Raw genomic sequence first — 21,996 nt, forward strand, 5'->3', positions numbered from 1 at the left:
ATCAACATTTTGCAGACCCAACATAAGAATTTATCCACAGTCACTAACAAATACCTTAGTCCCCGTACTGGTATTAATATGTCAGTGTAGTCAGTCTGGATCTCCTCTCCTGGCTCCTATTGCCCAGGAAACTTGCTTAGACCTGGTCTTAAAACACAAGTTATGTGCATTACAGATATTCACATTTTCAGTCCAGTCTGCTATTAAGTCAGTTAAATATGGATGTGACCAGTAACACATTTTCCTTCATTTTTGCTACCCCTTGTGCTTCAGACAACACTGAATTAATCAATTGACTTGGTAAAACGGTCTCTAGGTCCTTTCCAAACCTCCTTACCTCATTTACCACCTTTGTTTAACCACAACATTTTTCCTGTAGTTTACGTAGCTCGAGGAGACCACTGTCCTCTGCCCTGCAAACCATCTGATGGGCTCCTGTAACATATCCTGCCTCTTTTTAGCGGCCACGTCCGTAGCTGCATTCACTCTGTATTAAATTGCCCCCTTTTGATAACTTGAACATTTAATGATAGCAACTCTTACCAACAGTAACACCTTTTACATCTTCTTATCATTTAATGAATTTACCTCCTGAAGTGGTGTAACCTGCTCTCTTTGTACAGAGTTCTACATGAACCACTCCTACCACGTACGCAGAGTGTGTACAGATGTTAACTTCCTTGCCTTCCATCCAGCTTAGTGCTGTAATAACAGCCAAAAACTCAGCCCTCTGTGCTGATTGTACTACCCAGTTTTACCTGAATGTGCTACCTAGAACTCGCCTTACTATGATTTCCACCGACACGCCACCCTCATCCAGAGGCTGCAGATCAGGAGTTACTGAGAAGATCCTGTATTGGACTGGAAGAGAAAGATACAAACAAATATGGGCCAGTTTGATTTGAACAGGTCAGTGTGTTGATTTTAAACTAAACTTGAGGACAGCTTTTGAATAACAGCTTAAGTCAGTATGTCTTTACTTGTTACTTTGTTTACCTGTTGTTTGTTTATGAATCAATCCTTTAATTTATTTAGTAGTGAGTTTGTTTGTTGCTTTCTTTCAAGAAAGGATGCAGGTCCAGCCTCAGGACTGTTTCATTTAAAATCATTGCATACAAGCAGTTTATAGTTTGGCCATTTGGGAGCAGCATTTAGCATGTTGTTGGTGTCATGTTGTTGGTGTGTTAAGACTGTATTACCTGTGCTGCTCGGTGTGTAGATGGACTTGTCTGTCTGAATGAATATGTAGCCTGACTGGAAGGAAACCATGACAACCTTCTCCAACACACTTGAGGGAAACTGTGCCAGCAGGTACACATACTGCTTCTCCAGGGGGTCATCACTGATGTAGCCTCTGCTATCAGGGATCTGAACCATTGCAAAGAGACCAGTTTGGGACTTTATAGGACTTCATTATCCATTAGTAATCCAATAGTATTTCACACTTTTTGGATGTTTTTGCAAGGATTGCTAATCATACAGGTAAATGCAGTAGTTTTTTGTACTTCAACCCCAGTTTTCTCCATGTAGCTGAATCAATAGTATTCAAGAGTACCATAGAAATTAGCTCATGTGAACTTTGATCATGGGTTAAAGCAAGACATTTTCATTTGACTGAAAATTTTTCCTGGCAAAAGACAATGCCAGCAATTACTGAAAATGTGGTATAGTTGGGACACAGCCTCTTTTGCCTAATTCTACACAATAAACACTGTAACATCTACTCCGCCCCAACCTATGTGAGGTCTTCATGTTTCCCTTAGTTTCGTTTTTAGTTGAATCTCCGTAGCGTTCCCCTGTCACGCCCCTTGATCCCGCCGCCCATTATTAGTCCTGATCAGCTGTCAAAACACTCCTTGATGTGTTTGGTTTATATTCCCGTGTGCCCAGTCTTTCCTTGTAAGTCAGTTTGGTTAACCTATTGTTGCGAGAGTTTGTGTGTTCTGTTCCCTGTGTTCGTTATCGGATCTGTCCTTGGTTTTTCTCCTTGATTGTTGTATGTTTAGCGTTTAGTCTATTCTGTTAGATCTGTTTCTAGCTGTTTCATTGATCATCATATGTTTAGTTTTTGTGTTCCTTATTGAGTCTTTTTGTTATTGTCTCCTGATCGTTCGTTAGTAAGGGTAGTTGCATTCGCTAAGTCTGTTTTGCGTTAGTCCGGTTAATTGTATTTCCATTTTGAATGCGTTTGTTTGTTTACTGTTTGTGTGATAACCTGTTCGTCTTTGGTGTATTCTCTGTCATGTCGGAGAGGTGTTAGTCAATGAGTTTGTTGTGCTATCGTTCACCCAAGGAATTTTATCATTGCATCGGCAGTGTTTGTTTGTCTGGAAACTGTTTGTGTGTGTATGTAAATGTAATGCCTTGCTGTTCAAGAGCGATTCGAGCTGATCTGGTTAGGAGACAGGAGGTAGAGTCCTGCACCGGGTCGGGTACCCACAGGTACGGGAAATAGATGCTGAAACGGGTGGGATTTACACATACCGTAATTTTACGGGTGGGTATCCGGGCGGGTAAGTTAAATACGGGTGGGTAGCACGTGAATAAGTGGTGATTTTTAGTAGGCTTTTATTTGCTACGTAATGAACGTTACTTTTTGCCTGATTACCGCCTCCTGATCGTGGTGGCGAAGCTCAGGGGGAGCTTACTTATACCGTAGCTTCGTTGGCCAGAGCGGGCTGAACTTTACTCTTCACCCGTTCTGGGGTAATACCAGTGGTGTAGTCCTAAAAAAATAAGTGGGGGGTCGTTTTTTTGGTGTGGCAGGGTCATAAGTTGTTGAGCGGGGGGGTTGTGGTGAACGTCGCTGCTCCCCCCTACACACTCCAACTACACCACTGGGGGGGATGCATCCCCCCTGTTAAAATAACACCCCCCTGGGTAATACCCAAACTTTGGTTCTTTTCCAGCGGAAACATGAGCAGAGGCTGGTTATAACGCAGTACCGGGCATTTATTGTAGCTTGCTTGGTGGTTACAAAGCTAAATGGGTGGCCATGCTAGAACAAGGAAAAATGACGAGAGAGAACTTAGCGTGCTGCTCCCGCCACAGCAGATTGGCAACTACTACCACTGTGAACCTATGCGGTTTTATTTAGTTGTTATACTGGCATTTGTTCCCTCTCGTTTTGCATTGTGTTATGGCACCGGTTGGCTACATACATTTTCTTGCGTTTTACCAGTTGCTACTTATAGATAGGAATACTGCTCCTGCACAGCAACCTTAGATTTTATTTTGTGTTGTACTGACGTTTTTTCAGAGGCGTGTTGAAAAATAAAGTGCTCTATAGGAATACTTTCAAATTGTGTGATTCTTCACGGGCGGGTAATGGGTAGAATATTAACGGGTCCGGGCGGGTACGGATTTAACTTTGAAATAGCCACGGGTTCGCGGATGGGTAGGTGCTGTACTCTGCGGGTATGGGTGGGTACAGGTCTCAAAAAACGGACCCGTGCAGGACTCTGACAGGAGGTAACTCCTGCTCCTTCCAATAAATCTGACTCTCAGCAGCATTTGTGTCCTTCTCCTAGTTCTCGCACGTTACAAACACATTTATAAAGTATTATGTGACGGCGCCGGGCACACGGACTGAGCCCGCCCACATGTCAGCAGAGGAGGCTGGGAGATGAGAGAGAGAGAGAGACTGGGAATTGTAAATAGTCAGTTTAAAATAAGTGAGTTGATCGTTATGTTGATGTTTTTAGTTATGGTTGTTGGGGACAAATATGTGTTTGTTCCGTGCATACCTGTCAAGTGTCCCGTTTTGGCTGGGAAAATCCCGTATTTTACCGCTCTGTCCCGGCGTCATCCCGTATTTTTTTTCCCCGTATTTTCAGTTTTCAATTTTTATTATTTTTTAAAGCATTCATGTGCCACGCCAAACAGAATTCTATCACTAGCCTCGCGAGAACTGCCACCTAGACTACTGCAGGTGGCAGTTCTCGGGAGGCTACTGACAGAATTCTGTTTGGCGCGGCACATGAATGCTTTAAAAAAATAATAAAAATTGAAAACTGGCGGGTTTAGTCACATTTGTAGTTCAAAACATATTTGGGGTGTTTTTTCTTCACTTTTTGTCACTCCAAAGATGTTTTCGTCTCTCCTACAGCCTCAATTGCAGCTATAAGCAAATAACCGATTATGCAAATAAGGCGATGACTTCATATACGGGAAATGTCCCGTATTTTTTTATACAAAACTTGACAGGTATGATCCCCTGGGGAAAACATAGGAACACCCTCACCGTGAAGTGAGTGCAGCTGAGTGGGGTAGTTGCCATAAAGAGCAGTAAAAAAATGTTAAACAACATATGAGGTTCTCAATAAAACACATCTCCTGTTGAAATGAGCTCTTCGCGTGAGACTCCTTTCTTCGCCGCCACGACAAATGTTGTCAAGTGGGCCTCGGCTTGATCTGCGTGAGATAATGGACCAGATCGCTGAGGTGGACAGACGGCTGCTTCAAAAGGAGGAGGAATTACAACGGGAGATACGGAGCCATGCTGATGGACGCAGTGTGACAAGACAGGGGAGAACAACGGGAGAGCGACAGCCAACGGACTGGCTGACAGGGTCGTGCGTCACTGGCCACATTGGGTCCGGCAGCCAATGTGAGACCGAGGCGAGAACCAGCGGGGCGCCGGGTGATGGTGTGCTGGAGTTGCGGGTCGCCAGGCCACAAGGCGTCGGAATGTACGCTCGGGGCCTCGGTTTCCTCGCGTCGCCTGGGAGTCAATGGATTCTACACTCCCCTGAAAATAAACGGCCGACAGGTGAGTGCCTTGATACGGGGTCAGCCGTTTCTGTGTTGCGATACGACAGTTGGGGCTGAGGCTAAGGTTATTAGGGAGCATCTTAACCTCGTTACAGTGTCGGGGGAAAGGGTGATGCTCCATGACCACACTGTGGCGAGCGTAGACTTCGGCTTGGGCCCATTTATCCAGAAGTTTTGGCTAGGCCACACCTGTTATGAGTGCATCCTGGGTTTAGATTTGTTGAGGCGTGCAGGGGCGGCTGTGCACTGCGGTACCGGGGCTATTTCGTTTGGTGGTGTACCGTTGGGGGTGCACTTGGGGAGCAGACTAACACACGAGCGCAGCAAACGGGACGGGCTGGAACGCCCAGAGGTCGCTAGGGCCGTTCGCGAAATGTGGACTCACGAGGCGTAGAATGGCGGAGGAGCTAATTAATAGCATGGCTGAAGCCAGCATTATTGAGCCTTCGAGTAGCCCGTGGGCCTCTCCTGTGGTCCTGGTGCAGAAGAAAAATGGTGACTGGAGGTTCTGTGTGGACTACAGGCAACTCAATGCAGTCACGAAACTCGACGCGTACCCGCTGCCGAGGATCGACGAGTCCCTCGAGCTGCTCACAGGCTCTGCATGGTTTACCTCCCTAGACTTGCGCAGTGGGTATTGGCAGGTTCCCCTAACCGAGCAACCTGCTACAACGGCGGCTTAATTTTCTGGGTCACGTTATCAGTAGCGAGGGCATCGGTACGGACCCGGCAAAAACAGAGGCGGTGAAAAACTGGCCTCGCCCAACGAACACAAAACAGGTTCTGGCCTCTTACTATAGAAAGTTCGTGTGTGGATTCGCGGAGGTTGCAGCGCCGCTTCACGGCCTCACTGGGGGCAAGTTTGTGTGGTCACCCAGGTGTGAGAGCGCGTTTATGGGACTGAAGGAAAGGCTGTGTAGCGCACCCATACTGGCATGCCCTGATTTTGGCAGGGAGTTTGTCATTGATACGGACGCGAGCGACCATGGCATCGGAGGCGTACTCTCTCAGGTGCACGATGGCACTGAGCGTGTTGTAGGGTACTACAGTTGCGCTTTGAGTAAGGCAGAAAGGAACTACTGTGTGCAGAGCCGGCCCTGACCAATGTGGTGCCCTAGGCGAGATTGTGGTTGGTGCCCCCTGTATCATCAATCATTGGGTTGATTGTGTCACTATTAAAGAAACAAATAAAAAGCAAATGACTTAAATATTACCATATAACAAGCAATAAATATAAAGGTGTTGCACAAAAAATATTTAAAAAAAATTTTTACATACCGTAGTGCAGAGAACAACTTTTAAATATAAATAATAAATGTAAAAAAAAAAAAAAACAACAACTACCACCAGTGCAAATTAGGGCAATTTGCCTACTGCAACATTATTATTTCAAAAGTGCATCTGCAATGAACAGAGGAGCATATGTGTGTTTTAATATATATTTATTTAAAAAACTTGCTGAGCTAAGCTAATAATAGCACCTACTAGGATTGGGCAGTATGATGACAGTGGCGGTTTTCACTAAGATCATACAGAGGGGAAAAGCCACAATGACGATTGAGTGTTAGTTGTGAGTCAAGAGAGCTGGTTTAGAAGAAAAACACAACAGTTTCAAATTGGCAACATTTTGGATTTGTTTCAAATAAAATGAGAGACAATTGGAGCACGCCCCCACGATTCTATTTCGATAATATGATTGGTTGATAAAACTGCTATATCTATAATAAAAGCTCTCAATGTAAAAGACAAGGGTAGGTGACAGATAAACAGAAGTTCCTGGGGGGAGGGCCTTTCTCTCTTTTACCTAGAAACAACAGTGTGAAATATTCTGATTGGTTGATTTTTTATTTCAGCACTAAGTTTTTTTTTTCCATCACATGCACGAAAAGTGGATTTGAAAGCCGATTTATAGGGAAAATACAAATTATTGGTGAAGCGTTATTAACATATATTACATATAATAGATAAAGCATCCTTTTAAAGATCAATTAACCTTCAGAGAAGGCGTTGAAGTCCCTGACGCCAATGGTATAGTGTTAATTCACCACATATTACCATTATATTACCTGTTTTTTTGCCACCTTTCTTCCTCCACTTTTCTCCTTTTACTACCCTGGGCACCAGAGGACTTCTGCCTTTTTGACGTCTTTTCGAAGAGATGTCACTCACTCTGTGGTGTCTTTTTCCCCACAGAGAAACAGTAACGAGGTGCGCAGAGCGCGTGCGGGAGGGCGGGTTGGCGCGCGGGTGAGAGGTGTTGTGTGTTGTTATTATAAGAATTATTAATTTGACTAATATTATTAAACAATGAAATTATGATTATGTGGACTTTGCTTGTTTTCACATTTATTAATTGTTCATTTGTAAAAAAAAAAAAAAAAAAAACGCATGCACGCGAGCGCCCCCCTGGACAGATGCCCCCTAGCATTTGCCTATGTCACCTAATGGAAGGGCCGGCCCTGACTGTGTGACGAGACATGAATTACTTGCGATGATCGCGTGTCTGGAGAATCTCAGGCCCTATGTGTGCGGCTTGCCTTTCCAGGTGCGCACGCGTCACTACAGTGGCTTCTGAACCTTCATGATCCTGAGGGGCAGCTGGCCAGATGGTTGGCCAGACTGCAGGAGTTTAAATTCTCCATTGTGCACCGGGTAAAATTCACGGGAACGCAGACGCCTTGTCACGCAGGCCGTGTTTGGACGGAGGATGCAGACACTGCATGAAGGCTGACACGCACGACCCCGAGCTCAGGTGCTGCGCGGCGCTCAGACCAACATACAGGTCGCCCATGCCGATCCTCGAATCCTTTGGTGCAGAACAATTTAGGGAGGCCCAGCTGGGTGACCCAAAGATAGGTTGGAGCATGAAACACTTGGAGGCGTCCTTGTCAGGAGGTATTTTTCCACCGCGCACACCAAACACCAAGTTCCGTTTATCGTAACTCGGGAACCTCGTAACCCGGGGACCGCCTGTATGATGTTTATGTCGATTGAATCGGAGCAATGTCTTCGGCATGACAAAACAAGTTGAAAACATAAACTGACCAAAACAAACTGGACTTAAGGCAGGAAGGAGGTAACTTTTCTACGTAATGTCCGAAAATCAGAAGGCGGGATGACCCGCAAGTCAATCAAATGACACTGCCGTCATCCATCCAGCGCTGATAAGCGCCAGTGAGAGGATCAAACAGATAGCACGCGCACGTGTGTGGTTTATTATTATGATTTGACGGATGTTTTCCCCCAAAATTTCAAATGACGGAACTTTAACCCATGTTTGTTATTTGGGAAGTTGTCAGGACATTTAAATTGCATCTCCAATAAGTTTAAAGGACTACACGTGACCACCCCTCACCTCACCACACTGATTCTCATCCTTCAGCACATAAAGTGTGCTCACAAAGTGTGCTGGTAGACAAAATCGGCAGTATATACATTTGATCCTTGGCTGGGTACCACTAACCTTAATATCTACAAGTGCCTGGTAGTCATCTCTAGCTTTGAGGACCACTGGACTGGAAGTTAGTTCTAGTGTTTTCCATGGGTAGTTCTTCACGGTAATCTTCACGGGCAGGTCTCCTCCATTATAATCCTGTGCCTCTACAAACACCTTCTCCTGGCTGCCCATCCTCAGCAGATGTGGGGCGGACATTATGAAGCTGGAAGGACAATAGGTACAGAAATGGGCACCGGAGTTTTTATTTTTCTTGTTAACTTTGGGAGATTTTCTGGATAGCCGGGCTATCACAGATTAATGATCATGTTGTCTTTAGACACCCCAGTAATGAAGTTTTTGCTACTTACTAATGATGTTACTGTGACGCGCGGGCAGGGCGAAGGATGAGACACTGAATCCTTCCGTAACAAACGGTCACTTTTAATAGCAGGCACAGATTGCGCAATAGCGCACGAGGAATATTCAACCATATACACAGAAACGTGTAGACTTAGACAACGACGAGCACAGGACACTGCGCGAGCGCACATTAAATAGACAAACCACATTAACCCCATGTGATTACGAGACGATTCACAGGTGAGACGGATTATCACATGACATAGCCATCACCACGGAATATCCACAGACGCAGACGATGCACGTAGACTACGTAAACACACGCCCAAAAGGGAGGGGCCGGGGTCCTCAACGTGACAGTTACTGCTATAAGTTTGAAGAAATATTTCTGGTGAAAATATCTTCCAGATGTTTGCAACAGGTTCAAAGTCTGTCTCCAGAATGCTAAAAGCAATCTCTGTGCCTAACTATGAATTTACAAAATGTATCAGTATAAAAATCCTGTGTACTTCCCATAGAATCTTCTACAGACAATGCTGTTTATGCATTCCTAACACAAACATTGTTACTTATTTAAATTTCACATGCCGTTTTGTGTGTGAGAGAGACTGTATACTCACAGTGGGTCACATAGTGTAAGGAGGGGGAAGGAGAGAAGTGTAGCCGTTAGCCACACCACATGCGTCCTGTCTGTCTGATCCATCCTCTGTCTGCACAAGTGCCTGTTACTGGGCAGAATCAAAGCTTTTATACACACACACACACACACACACACACACACACACACACACCTCACACACACACACACACACACACACACACACACACACACACACACACACACACACCTCACACACACGCACACACACACACACACACACACCCATACACATACACACACACACACACACACACACACACACACACACACAACCACACACACACACACACAACCACACACACACACACACACACACACACACACACACACACACACACACACACACACACAACACACACACACACCCACACACACACACACACACACACACACACACCTACACCTCTCTCTTCTCTGGGTTCAACTCCACAACAGCCTGCCCCTCTCCCCTTCCCAGTAGTGTGGTTATGTAACACAGGGGAGTGAGGCAAAGAGGTGCAAGGGTTTTAATGGAATTTCACAAAGTGGGGACTGCTAACCTTCCGAGATAAGAACTCTTAAAGCTCAAACTCTTAGCACCTCTAGTCCGAAATAATGTTGTGCAACACATGCACATCCCACACTTGCACACACTGAGTTGTATATATTATTACATTAAATTTTCATATCCCCTTTCAGGGTCACATTTGTATGCACAGACCTATCCAGATGTAGAGCTGCAGGCCTGTTTGCTTCATTGTTTATAGTTTTTATTACTCGTTTGCATAATCATAAAAAATATTTTTGTGAATTATTTAATTTGTTCATGTTTGATTCCAATAGATTTAATCTCACTCAATAAGAAACAATTTTCAGAAGTGTCCTAGCTGACCTCATGCAGTTACAGTCCATACACCAGAATATACCATATAATTTTTCCAACACATCAGTAGTGTGATCTATCTGCCTGATTCTTCATTACTGAATGTACAAGGGAAATGTGAAAGTGCTGCACTGAGGAACGCGAAGGGTTAATCAGTCAATATTACTGTAAACTACTCGGCCTACGGGCATTTCTTGAGTAAATTCAACCTTTGATAATTTGGCAATCCCCCCTAGAAGTTAATAATGATTTTGTATGTGTGTCCAGAACATAAAAAGTATTATATTAATATATTTATTAACTTATGTGAATTTTGGAATATTGCTACTGGCATTTAACTGATTTGTGTGATGGGTGCATGGAGGGAGTGAAACACAAGTCCAGGTGTAGAGTGTCTCTATACTGATAAGACCCAAAGAAGCACAGCAGCACACTCTCTAAAAGCAAACATGAAGAATAACACTAGCAGTAAAGCTAGAAGTCAAGAGCAGAGAGGAAACGACGTACAGTCCTGGATGAGCGTTGCTGTGGGCTAAAACAGCAGACCCAAAAGGCAAGGAAGGCACAGGTGCAGGAAATCATTAATGAACAGATTGGGAGAAGATAGAGGAGGGGTGTGTTTGTGTTGCGGGGGAGGTTGGTCCCTCAGGCTGGGTGCTTGACCATGCACATTTGGATTTACTAGAATTACTTTTTTATTCTTTTACAAAATGATATCTTATCACCTTCAGGTTATTAGTGAGACTGTCTTTATTAGTTTTACCAACAGGATTGTTTAGACTGACCTTAGACTGACCTCACAAGATGAGGTACCTGCCATTCATTTAAGATAATTTTGTCCTGTCACCTTGGTCTGTAGGTCTTAATTGTGTCACTTTTACTGAGTGTTCATGACTACCAGATGAGAATATTGTACAACATAGACACACACACACACACACACACGCGCGCGCTATATTTATACAATATAGTACACCATATTAGACAGAAACACTACGGAGTGGTATGGAACACCCTCAATACATACACAAAGTGATGATGAAACAAATGTATTAGTATTTTTGGTCTGCAAGTGAGGGTCCACACACATATGGTCAACATCTCTCATGAACATCTCTCAACATGAAGTTCACAATAAAGTCAATTAACAGACTTTTCAGAATATAGAATTGCAATCATATGTGCATACTGAAAGCAAATCCCAAAAATGTTCCAGATATACAATTCTATGTACGAGTACCTTCCTCCAACCCTTGGTACAGTAGTGTGCACACATAGACATCAGGTGGTGCTAAAGCACCACCAACTCTGCCCTTTTTCAACGAAAGTGCCCTTTTGAAACTTCGGTTTTTAAAAAAATTTATTATTATTAACATGTTACTGAGGTCTGTTTAAAATGATCTTTAGAAAACCTGAGCGATTAAAAACAATGCCCTGAAATGAGCCCCCACCTCGCACACACCCGACCTCTCTCTTCCATTAACACCAGATGCGCTGCAGCAGCAGTTCAGTTCAGCGAGTGGAAGGAAGCGTCTTCAGCACAGCACACGGTCACAGATAGACTTCTTCTCTTGTGCCCCACCAGCCAGGTCACATACACATCTACCAAATTCAAATCTACCGTTTGCCCTCTAAGCCCAACGTGAAATCATTTTGTTGTGCAGTAAAATGTCTCACAGCACCAAACTACTAAGCATTTTTAGCCGACTGGTCACCTGATAAACTAGTCGCTCTAGCCCAAATCAATGATAGATAACGTGAGGACGACCACATACAAATAATTAAGGTAGAGTTTGCAAATCTATGTGTTAAGCTGAACGTCTTCTGTTGTATCGGTTTTGTTAGGCAACATAAATTAACACATTCGTTTGTGAAAGAAGAAACGGGAAGTTCCCCATTACCTGTGAAAAATGCCAATCTGCATTCATGTAATGAAAACACTCAGTAGCCTATAACTCCTTCTCCTACTTTTTGGTCTTTTTACTGTCTTAATTGTAGGCCTATATTGATTTACTAATTGCAAAATATATGCAACAAGGCCTGCAGACAGTGGAGGGTAAACAGAAGTTAACTGAAGGACTTCACAATGACTGTATATAGTTAATATTGGATATGGATTTTATCAATTGGTTGTGTGACTTTTTTTCATTGAAAACTCACGTTTAGAGAATGTTACAAATAAAAGTCAAATTTCATTCAACATGTGCTTGTAATATTTTTTTATAATGAAGTGCGCTAAAAAGTGCCCCCCCCCCTCCCCCCGAGCACTTGCCTCCCAAAATGTCTGTGCACGCCACTGCCTTGGTAGGTGGACACTTTGGCCCATGATGAGGTAGGTCTTTCCTTCCTGAATTCCATACGATTCCTTACAGTTGGTATGACCAATGAAGCAGTGGTGCAAAAAGGGGGTATGCAGCGTATGCGACGCATAGGGGCGCTGCACTAGAGGTTCAAATCTCACTCCAAGCGATCTTGAAAAATTGCCAACACTTGAGAAAATTATTTGCAGAGTTGGTGGGGGGTGGAGTGCGGGGGGCGCCGATAGTATGTTTGCATACACCTCAGAAAGTATGTAGTTGCAACCCTGCAATGAAGTTTCTCACCTGTCCCTCCACACCCAGTGTTGTATAAAGTATTAGAGACCCATACTTGAGTAAAAGTACAAGTACTCTATCAAAAAATTGACTTGAGTAGAAGTTGAAGTGTTCTTTAAAAACTTTACTTAAGTAGAAGTACAGAAGCATTCAGCATTTTTTGTACTTAAGTATTGCAAGTAGTTTATTCTAAAATGTATTACTCAAGTACTGAAAGTAAAAAGTACAAGTATTGTGTTTTTAATTAATTAAAGAAAGCCGTCAAAGTTTGATTATCAATTGTTTTTATATATCACTTACAAATTAAAGATGTCAAAGACCACAAATACAAGTGTTCGTGTTCTGTATGTACACACAAGTAGCAACTTTAAAAAAAACTTCAGTGAAAGAAGCTAAGCTATCTACCTAGTCATCTAAAGTTTACATTATATCTCATATTTGTGCTGGTTATTGTTCAATGGTGGATAACCCTCTGGTATTGGATTATGACTTGAACTGTGACAACAAGTAAGGTTCTGGACTTGCACTGAATAAATCTCGTTCTACTCAGCATTTGAGTCACACTCATTATCTCTCCCCAGCAATCAAGTAAAAAATAATCTAGTCATTAATTAATTCTTTCAATATATATATATATATATATATATATATATATATATATATATATATATATATATATATATATATATATATATATACAGTTGTGATCAAATTTATTCAACCCCCAATGCTGCGAAGGGTTTTATGGAATTCAGTGCACATTTGTAATTGTGTTCATAATGAAATCTTACAAGGACTTGTTAAAGAACTAAATGCAACTAAGATAGCATCAATTTTTTTTGTCATAAAGTATTAAATGGCCTTTTTGTGATTTCTTCATTGACACAATTATTCAACCCCTTTACGACTACCACTCCTAAGAACAGAGGTTCATTCCAGTGTTTTCCATCAGGTATTGAAAACATCTGTGGATGTCAACGAGCAGCAATCAAGCATGATAAGCACCAATTAGGCAGATTTAAAAGGACTGTGATACTCAGCTCCTTCTAGACATCTACTGGTGTGTTTCCAAGCATGGTGAAGGCAAGCGAATGGTCCCAGAAGACAAGAGAAGAGGTTATTGCTCTTCACAAGAATGGCAATGGATATAAAAAGATTGCGAAGTTGTTAAATATTCCAAGAGACACTATCTGAAGTATCATTCGCAAGTTCAAGTTAAAGGGCACAGTGGAAACGTTACCTGGTCGTGGCAGAAAGAAGATCCTGACCGCGACTGCTGTGCACTACCTGAAGCGTAATGTGGAGAAAAATCCCCGCGTGACTGCTAAGGAACTGAAAAAAGACCTGTCAGATGTGGGCACTGAAGTTTCAGCTCAGACAATAAGGCGCGCACTGCATAACGAAGACCTCCATGCCAGAACGCCCAGACGCACCCCCTTGCTGACTCCAAAGAACAAGAAAAGTCGACTGCAGTATGCCAAAAGTCATGTGGACAAGCCACAAAGGTTTTGGAACAGTGTACTGTGGTCAGATGAAACTAAATTAGAACTGTTTGGGACAATGGACCAGCGCTATGTTTGGAGAAGGAAGAACCAGGCTTATGAACAAAAGAACACCTTGCCTACTGTGAAGCATGGCGGGGGGTCAATTATGCTTTGGGGCTGTTTTGCTTCTAATGGTACAGGAAAGCTTCAACGTGTGCAGGGTACCATGAATTCCCTTCAGTACCAGGAGATCTTGGAGGAAAATGTGATGGAGTCAGTCACAAACCTGCGGCTTGGGAGACGTTGGACCTTCCAACAGGACAATGATCCGAAGCACACATCCAAGTCCACTAGAGCATGGTTGAACATGAAAGGCTGGAACATTCTAGAGTGGCCATCGCAATCACCAGACTTAAATCCAATTGAGAACCTCTGGTGGGACCTAAAGAAGGCAGTTGCAGTGCGCAAGCCTAAGAATGTGACTGAACTGGAGGCTTTTGCCCATGAAGAATGGGCTAAGATACCCATAGGTCGCTGCAAGACACTTGTGTCAAGCTATGCTTCACGCTTGAAAGCTGTCATAACTGGAAATGGATGTTGTACTAAGTACTAAAAAATAATGTCACTAGGGGGCTGAATAAAACTGATAATGATGTGAGCACAGTAAAGACATTTGTGGTTATTCCATCATAAATATTATGTTATGTTTGTCTAATTTATAAGTGCCTCTTTGATATAATTGTAAATAAGATGACTGAAATGATCAAAATCAATGTCAAACTGGCCAAAACACTTTATTTCAGTGGGGGTTGAATAAATTTGATCACAACTGTATATATATATATATATATATATATATATATATATATATATATATATATATATATATATAACTTTATATGTGAAGTATAAATGAAACACAAATAGTGTGCATGTATATTAGTCACTAAATCAAGCTCACCTGGACTGTGGGAAGAAAACAGAACTAGATAAGTGATTTGTCCAAGAAGGTGTTTGAGAAATGTCCATCCTCTCTGTTTGTCAAAAAGGTCAATCCAAAACTGGATACATTCACTACGCAAGAAGAGCCACCATCTTTCAATTAGCTGATTTCCAGTGCTTGGACCAAATGTTACATTATCTGCTTCAGGTTGACCATCTGAAAAGTGCAAAACTCTTTGCATCTCGGCCACATGAACATTTTCTGTACCTAAATCTAATCTCAGTCTTGCAGGACAACCCCCGGTTTTGATCACTGCGTCCATAAAGTAACCAGCAATGACACTTGGATCATTGTTTGTTTTATATGCTTCAAGCAATATGAGGCTCCTGGAAAAGCCATCAATACATCCACTGTTCCAAAAACAGGGTTCGTTACGTCACGTAGTTTCGATACATTTCAAATCTTTTCACGCATTTTAGTCTGTACTTAAGTTCAATCAGCTGGAAAAATGACTGACTAGATGGCAGACTGCAAACCAGTAGAAGGTACAAGGTGGAGCTTTTGAAAGGCGGCAGGCCACTGCTAACAAACTTATCAGCAAATTTCTTTATATCCCGCTAGCTAAGTTTTAGACAACCTAAAAATAAATAATCATATCTAAGGTGTTTTTTGTAATCTAATAAGTCTCAACAAACTCAACCACTTTGGAGCACCGCGTAGAGAATCTGGACATTATATTCACTTATATAGACGATTGCTTTGACAGTTATCATGAACAAACCAGGTAAGTTGCCATCCACCAAGAGGAGCCGCCCCAAAGCTTCCCCGGGAGCATGGCAGCACGGTGGACATTTTGGAGTCCATTAACAACAAGCTATCCAGGAGTGACGCGAAATTCTCCACCAAGAGTTTCAGGCTTTGCAGGAGTCAGTGGAGTTCAGCCAGCAGCAGGTAGAAGCACTCGCTGCAGAAAACATGGTCCTTAGAGAGTCTGTGAAATTGCTCACCGAGGGAATGACGCGGCTCTCAGAAGAAAATTAGGTAACACTTTCTATGAATCTGGTATCTATAATGCATTATATGGGCATTTGTAAACATCTATAAAGCATTCATAAGGCTTTATAATGTTTGACATAAGCATTTGGAACTGTACATAAGTGTTCATAACTACACACATAACATGTTAGAAGAGTATATTATAAGGCTTTATAGCACTAAGTTATTAAGTGCTATAGTCCCCTATAATATATGTATGTTCCTGTTCTCTTGAATATTGGTGAAACCAGCATCATAAAGCTTAACAAAAGCTGTTTATTCTCACAATTCTTTATAAAGATTCACAGTGATAATCCCATTCTCACTGGTATACTCTATAATGTCATATCAGTATATTTAAAAAAAAATGACAGAAGAGTACAATAATCACACAAGAAGTTTGTACATTGAACAGGTCATCATTTATTGATGATTTACATTAACAATTATGTATAATATAGTGATAACAATATGCAAATTGATAATTATTGGGGTTAGGTGGACCAAGAAAAGAGGGGGAGAGAAAGAATAAAAAGGGAAAAGACAAGGGCAGGGGGAAAAAAATTAAATAAATAAATTGTGTATGGATGTTGCAGGTTGTGTATGGAAGTTGCAGGTTTTTTTTTTTTTTTTTTTTTTTAATGGCCCACCTTCACCCCCCCCATCTTTGGGGGACAACTTTGTTTTTATGTACAGTTCAAATGACAATTATAACAATTATGTATAATATAGTGATAACAATATGCAAAGTGATAATTATTGGGGTTAGGTTGTTGCAGGTTGTGTATGGATGGCCCATATGGAGGTGGGCCATAAATAATGGCCTACCTCCACCCCCCCCCCCCCCATCTTTACATAAAAACAAAGTTGTCCTCCAAAGTTCAAATGACAATTATAACAATTATGTATAATATAGTGATAACAATATGCAAAGTGATAATTATTGGGGTTAGGTGGACCAAGAAAAGAGGAGAAGAGAAAGAATAAAAAGGGAAAATACAAGGGCAGGGGGAAAATAAATAAATAAATAAATATAAAACACAACCACCAGATGTTGCAGGTTGTGTATGGATGTTGCAGGTTTTTTTTTTTTTTTTTTTTTTAATGGCCCACCTCCACACCCCCACCATCTTTGGAGGACAACTTTTTTCTATGTAAAGTTCAAATGACAATTATAACAATTATGTATAACATAGTGATAACAATATGCAAAGTGATAATTATTGGGGTTAGGTTGTTGCAGGTTGTGTATGGATGGCCCATATGGAGGTGGGCCATAAATAATGGCCTACCTCCACCCCCCCCCCCCCACCCCCATCTTTACATAAAAACAAAGTTGTCCTCCAAAGTTCAAATGACAATTATAACAATAAAGTATAATATAGTGATAACAATATGCAAAGTGATAATTATTGGGGTTAGGTGGACCAAGAAAAGAGGGGAGAGAAAGAATAAAAAGGGAAAAGACAAGGGCTGGGGGAAAATAAATAAATAAATAAATAAATATAAAACACAACCACCAGATGTTGCAGGTTGTGTATGGATGTTGCAGGTTTTTTTTTTTTTTTTTTAATGGCCCACCTCCACACCCCCACCATCTTTGGAGGACAACTTTTTTTAATGTAAAGTTCAAATGACAATTATAACAATTATGTATAATATAGTGATAATATGCAAAGTGATAATTATTGGGGTTAGGTGGACCAAGAAAAGAGGGGAGAGAAAGAATAAAAAGGGAAAATACAAGGGCAGGGAAAAAAATAAAATAAATAAATAAATAAGTAAATAAATATAAAACACAACCACCAGATGTTGCAGGTTGTGTTTGGATGTTGCAGGTTTTTTTTTTTTTTTTTAATGGCCCACCTCCACACCCCCACCATCTTTGGAGGACAACTTTGTTTTTATGTAAAGTTCAAATGACAATTATAACAATTATGTATAATATAGTGATAACAATATGCAATGTGATAATTATTGGGGTTAGGTGGACCAAGAAAAGAGGAGAAGAGAAAGAATAAAAAGGGAAAAGACAAGGGCAGGGGGAAAATAAATAAATAAATAAATATAAAACACAACCATCAGATGTTGCAGGTTGTGTATGGATGTTGCAGGTTTATTTTTATTTAATTTTTTTTTTAATGGCCCACCTCCACACCCCCACCATCTTTGGAGGACAACTTTTTTTATGTAAAGTTCAAATGACAATTATAACAATTATGTATAATATAGTGATAACAATATGCAAAGTGATAATTATTGGGGTTAGGTGGACCAAGAAAAGAGGGGAGAGAAAGAATAAAAAGGGAAAATACAAGGGCAGGGAAAAAATTTAAATAAATAAATATAATTTATTATTGCAGGCTGTGTATGGATGTTGCAGGTTTTTTTTATTTTTTATGCCCCACCTCTTTTTATGTAAAGTTCAAATGACAATTATAACAATTATGTATAATATAGTGATAATATGCAAAGTTATAATTATTGGGGTTAGGTGGAGGTTGCCGGTTGTGTTGGTGTTGCAACACCAACTGTAAACTGAAACTCAACCGTAGACACTCGGGAGAAAATAGAACACAAAATGCGGAAAAATCAACGCATAAAAAGCAAAACTCACCCGTAGTGAGAGGGGATAAAAATAACAAAGGCAACTCAAAAGACACCGAAAAAACTCGTCCCTACAGGCAAAAATGCCGCAACAAAACAAAACCACCAGATGTTGCAGGTTGTGTATGGATGTTGCATGCATGTGTATGGATGTTGCAGGTTTTTTTTTTTTTTTTTTTTAATGGCCCACCTCCACACCCCCACCAACTTTGGAGGACAACTTTGTTTTTATGTAAAGTTCAAATGACAATTATAACAATTATGTATAATATAGTGATAACAATATGCAAAGTGATAATTATTGGGGTTAGGTGGACCAAGAAAAGAGGGGAGAGAAAGAATAAAAAGGGAAAATACAAGGGCAGGGAAAAAAATAAAATAAATAAATAAGTAAATAAATATAAAACACAACCACCAGATGTTGCAGGTTGTGTTTGGATGTTGCAGGTTTTTTTTTTTTTTTTTTATGGCCCACCTCCACACCCCCACCATCTTTGGAGGACAACTTTGTTTTTATGTAAAGTTCAAATGACAATTATAACAATTATGTATAATATAGTGATAACAATATGCAATGTGATAATTATTGGGGTTAGGCGGACCAAGAAAAGAGGAGAAGAGAAAGAATAAAAAGGGAAAATACAAGGGCAGGGAAAAAATTTAAATAAATAAATATAATTTATTATTGCAGGTTGTGTATGGATGTTGCAGGTTTTTTTTTTTTTTTTATGCCCCACCTCTTTTTATGTAAAGTTCAAATGACAATTATAACAATTATGTATAATATAGTGATAATATGCAAAGTTATAATTATTGGGGTTAGGTGGAGGTTGCCGGTTGTGTTGGTGTTGCAACACCAACTGTAAACTGAAACTCAACCGTAGACACTCGGGAGAAAATAGAACACAAAATGCGGAAAAATCAACGCATAAAAAGCAAAACTCACCCGTAGTGAGAGGGGATAAAAATAACAAAGGCAACTCAAAAGACACCGAAAAAACTCGTCCCTACAGGCAAAAATGCCGCAACAAAACAAAACCACCAGATGTTGCAGGTTGTGTATGGATGTTGCATGCATGTGTATGGATGTTGCAGGTTTTTTTTTTTTTTTTAATGGCCCACCTCCACACCCCCACCAACTTTGGAGGACAACTTTGTTTTTATGTAAAGTTCAAATGACAATTATAACAATTATGTATAATATAGTGATAATATGCAAAGTGATAATTATTGGGGTTAGGTGGACCAAGAAAAGAGGGGAGAGAAAGAATAAAAAGGGAAAATACAAGGGCAGGGAAAAAAATAAAATAAATAAATAAGTAAATAAATATAAAACACAACCACCAGATGTTGCAGGTTGTGTTTGGATGTTGCAGGTTTTTTTTTTTTTTTTTAATGGCCCACCTCCACACCCCCACCATCTTTGGAGGACAACTTTGTTTTTATGTAAAGTTCAAATGACAATTATAACAATTATGTATAATATAGTGATAACAATATGCAATGTGATAATTATTGGGGTTAGGCGGACCAAGAAAAGAGGAGAAGAGAAAGAATAAAAAGGGAAAAGACAAGGGCAGGGGGAAAATAAATAAATAAATAAATATAAAACACAACCACCAGATGTTGCAGGTTGTGTATGGATGTTGCAGGTTGTGTATGGATGTTGCAGGTTTTTTTTTTTTTTTTTTTAATGGCCCACCTCCACCATCTTTGGAGGACAACTTTTTTTTATGTAAAGTTCAAATGACAATTATAACAATTATGTATAATATAGTGATAACAATATACAATGTGATAATTATTGGGGTTAGGTGGACCAAGAAAAGAGGGGAGAGAAAGAATAAAAAGGGAAAATACAAGGGCAGGGAAAAAAATTAAATAAATAAATAAATAAATATAAAACACAACCACCAGATGTTGCAGGTTGTGTATGGATGTTGCAGGTTTTTTTTTTTTTTTATGCCCCACCTCTTTTTATGTAAAGTTCAAATGACAATTATAACAATTATGTATAATATAGTGATAATATGCAAAGTTATAATTATTGGGGTTAGGTGGAGGTTGCCGGTTGTGTTGGTGTTGCAACACCAACTGTAAACTGAAACTCAACCGTAGACACTCGGGAGAAAATAGAACACAAAATGCGGAAAAATCAACGCATAAAAAGCAAAACTCACCCGTAGTGAGAGGGGATAAAAATAACAAAGGCAACTCAAAAGACACCGAAAAAACTCGTCCCTACAGGCAAAAATGCCGCAACAAAACAAAACCACCAGATGTTGCAGGTTGTGTATGGATGTTGCATGCATGTGTATGGATGTTGCAGGTTTTTTTTTTTTTTTTAATGGCCCACCTCCACACCCCCACCAACTTTGGAGGACAACTTTGTTTTTATGTAAAGTTCAAATGACAATTATAACAATTATGTATAATATAGTGATAACAATATGCAAAGTGATAATTATTGGGGTTAGGTTGTTGCAGGTTGTGTATGGATGGCCCATATGGAGGTGGGCCATAAATAATGGCCTACCTCCACCCCCCCCCCCCCCCCCCCCTCTTTACATAAAAACAAAGTTGTCCTCCAAAGTTCAAATGACAATTATAACAATTATGTATAATATAGTGATAACAATATGCAAAGTGATAATTATTGGGGTTAGGTGGACCAAGAAAAGAGGGGAGAGAAAGAATAAAAAGGGAAAATACAAGGGCAGGGAAAAAAATTAAATAAATAAATAAATAAATATAAAACACAACCACCAGATGTTGCAGGTTGTGTTTGGATGTTGCAGGTTTTTTTTTTTTTTTTTTTAATGGCCCACTTCCACACCCCCACCATCTTTGGAGGACAACTTTGTTTTTATGTAAAGTTCAAATGACAATTATAACAATTATGTATAATATAGTGATAACAATATGCAATGTGATAATTATTGGGGTTAGGTGGACCAAGAAAAGAGGAGAAGAGAAAGAATAAAAAGGGAAAAGACAAGGGCAGGGGGAAAATAAATAAATAAATATAAAACACAACCACCAGATGTTGCAGGTTGTGTATGGATGTTGCAGGTTTATTTTTATTTAATTTTTTTTTTAATGGCCCACCTCCACACCCCCACCATCTTTGGAGGACAACTTTTTTTATGTAAAGTTCAAATGACAATTATAACAATTATGTATAATATAGTGATAACAATATGCAATGTGATAATTATTGGGGTTAGGCGGACCAAGAAAA

At 40.4% G+C, this 21,996-nt stretch overlaps 1 protein-coding gene across 3 annotated transcripts in view; it reads right to left on the bottom strand.

The window, feature by feature from the left end:
* Nucleotides 1-399: 399 nt before the first annotated feature.
* The window catches only part of LOC143493053 (complement C3-like), a 37,892-nt gene continuing 16,295 nt past the window's right edge, over nucleotides 400-21,996 (bottom strand). For 2 of the 3 annotated variants that reach the window (XM_076991148.1, XM_076991147.1), the window contains exons 4-7: nucleotides 9,190-9,297; nucleotides 8,237-8,432; nucleotides 1,200-1,368; nucleotides 400-861 (exon numbers count right to left, since the gene is read on the bottom strand). In XM_076991148.1, the coding sequence (XP_076847263.1) occupies nucleotides 755-861; nucleotides 1,200-1,368; nucleotides 8,237-8,432; nucleotides 9,190-9,272 (555 nt within the window). In that variant the 5' untranslated portion in view covers nucleotides 9,273-9,297 and the 3' untranslated portion in view covers nucleotides 400-754. The other variant, XM_076991149.1, reaches the window with a different exon arrangement.

This window comes from Brachyhypopomus gauderio, unplaced genomic scaffold (genome assembly GCF_052324685.1).
Source record: "Brachyhypopomus gauderio isolate BG-103 unplaced genomic scaffold, BGAUD_0.2 sc81, whole genome shotgun sequence".
NCBI lineage: Eukaryota > Metazoa > Chordata > Actinopteri > Gymnotiformes > Hypopomidae > Brachyhypopomus > Brachyhypopomus gauderio.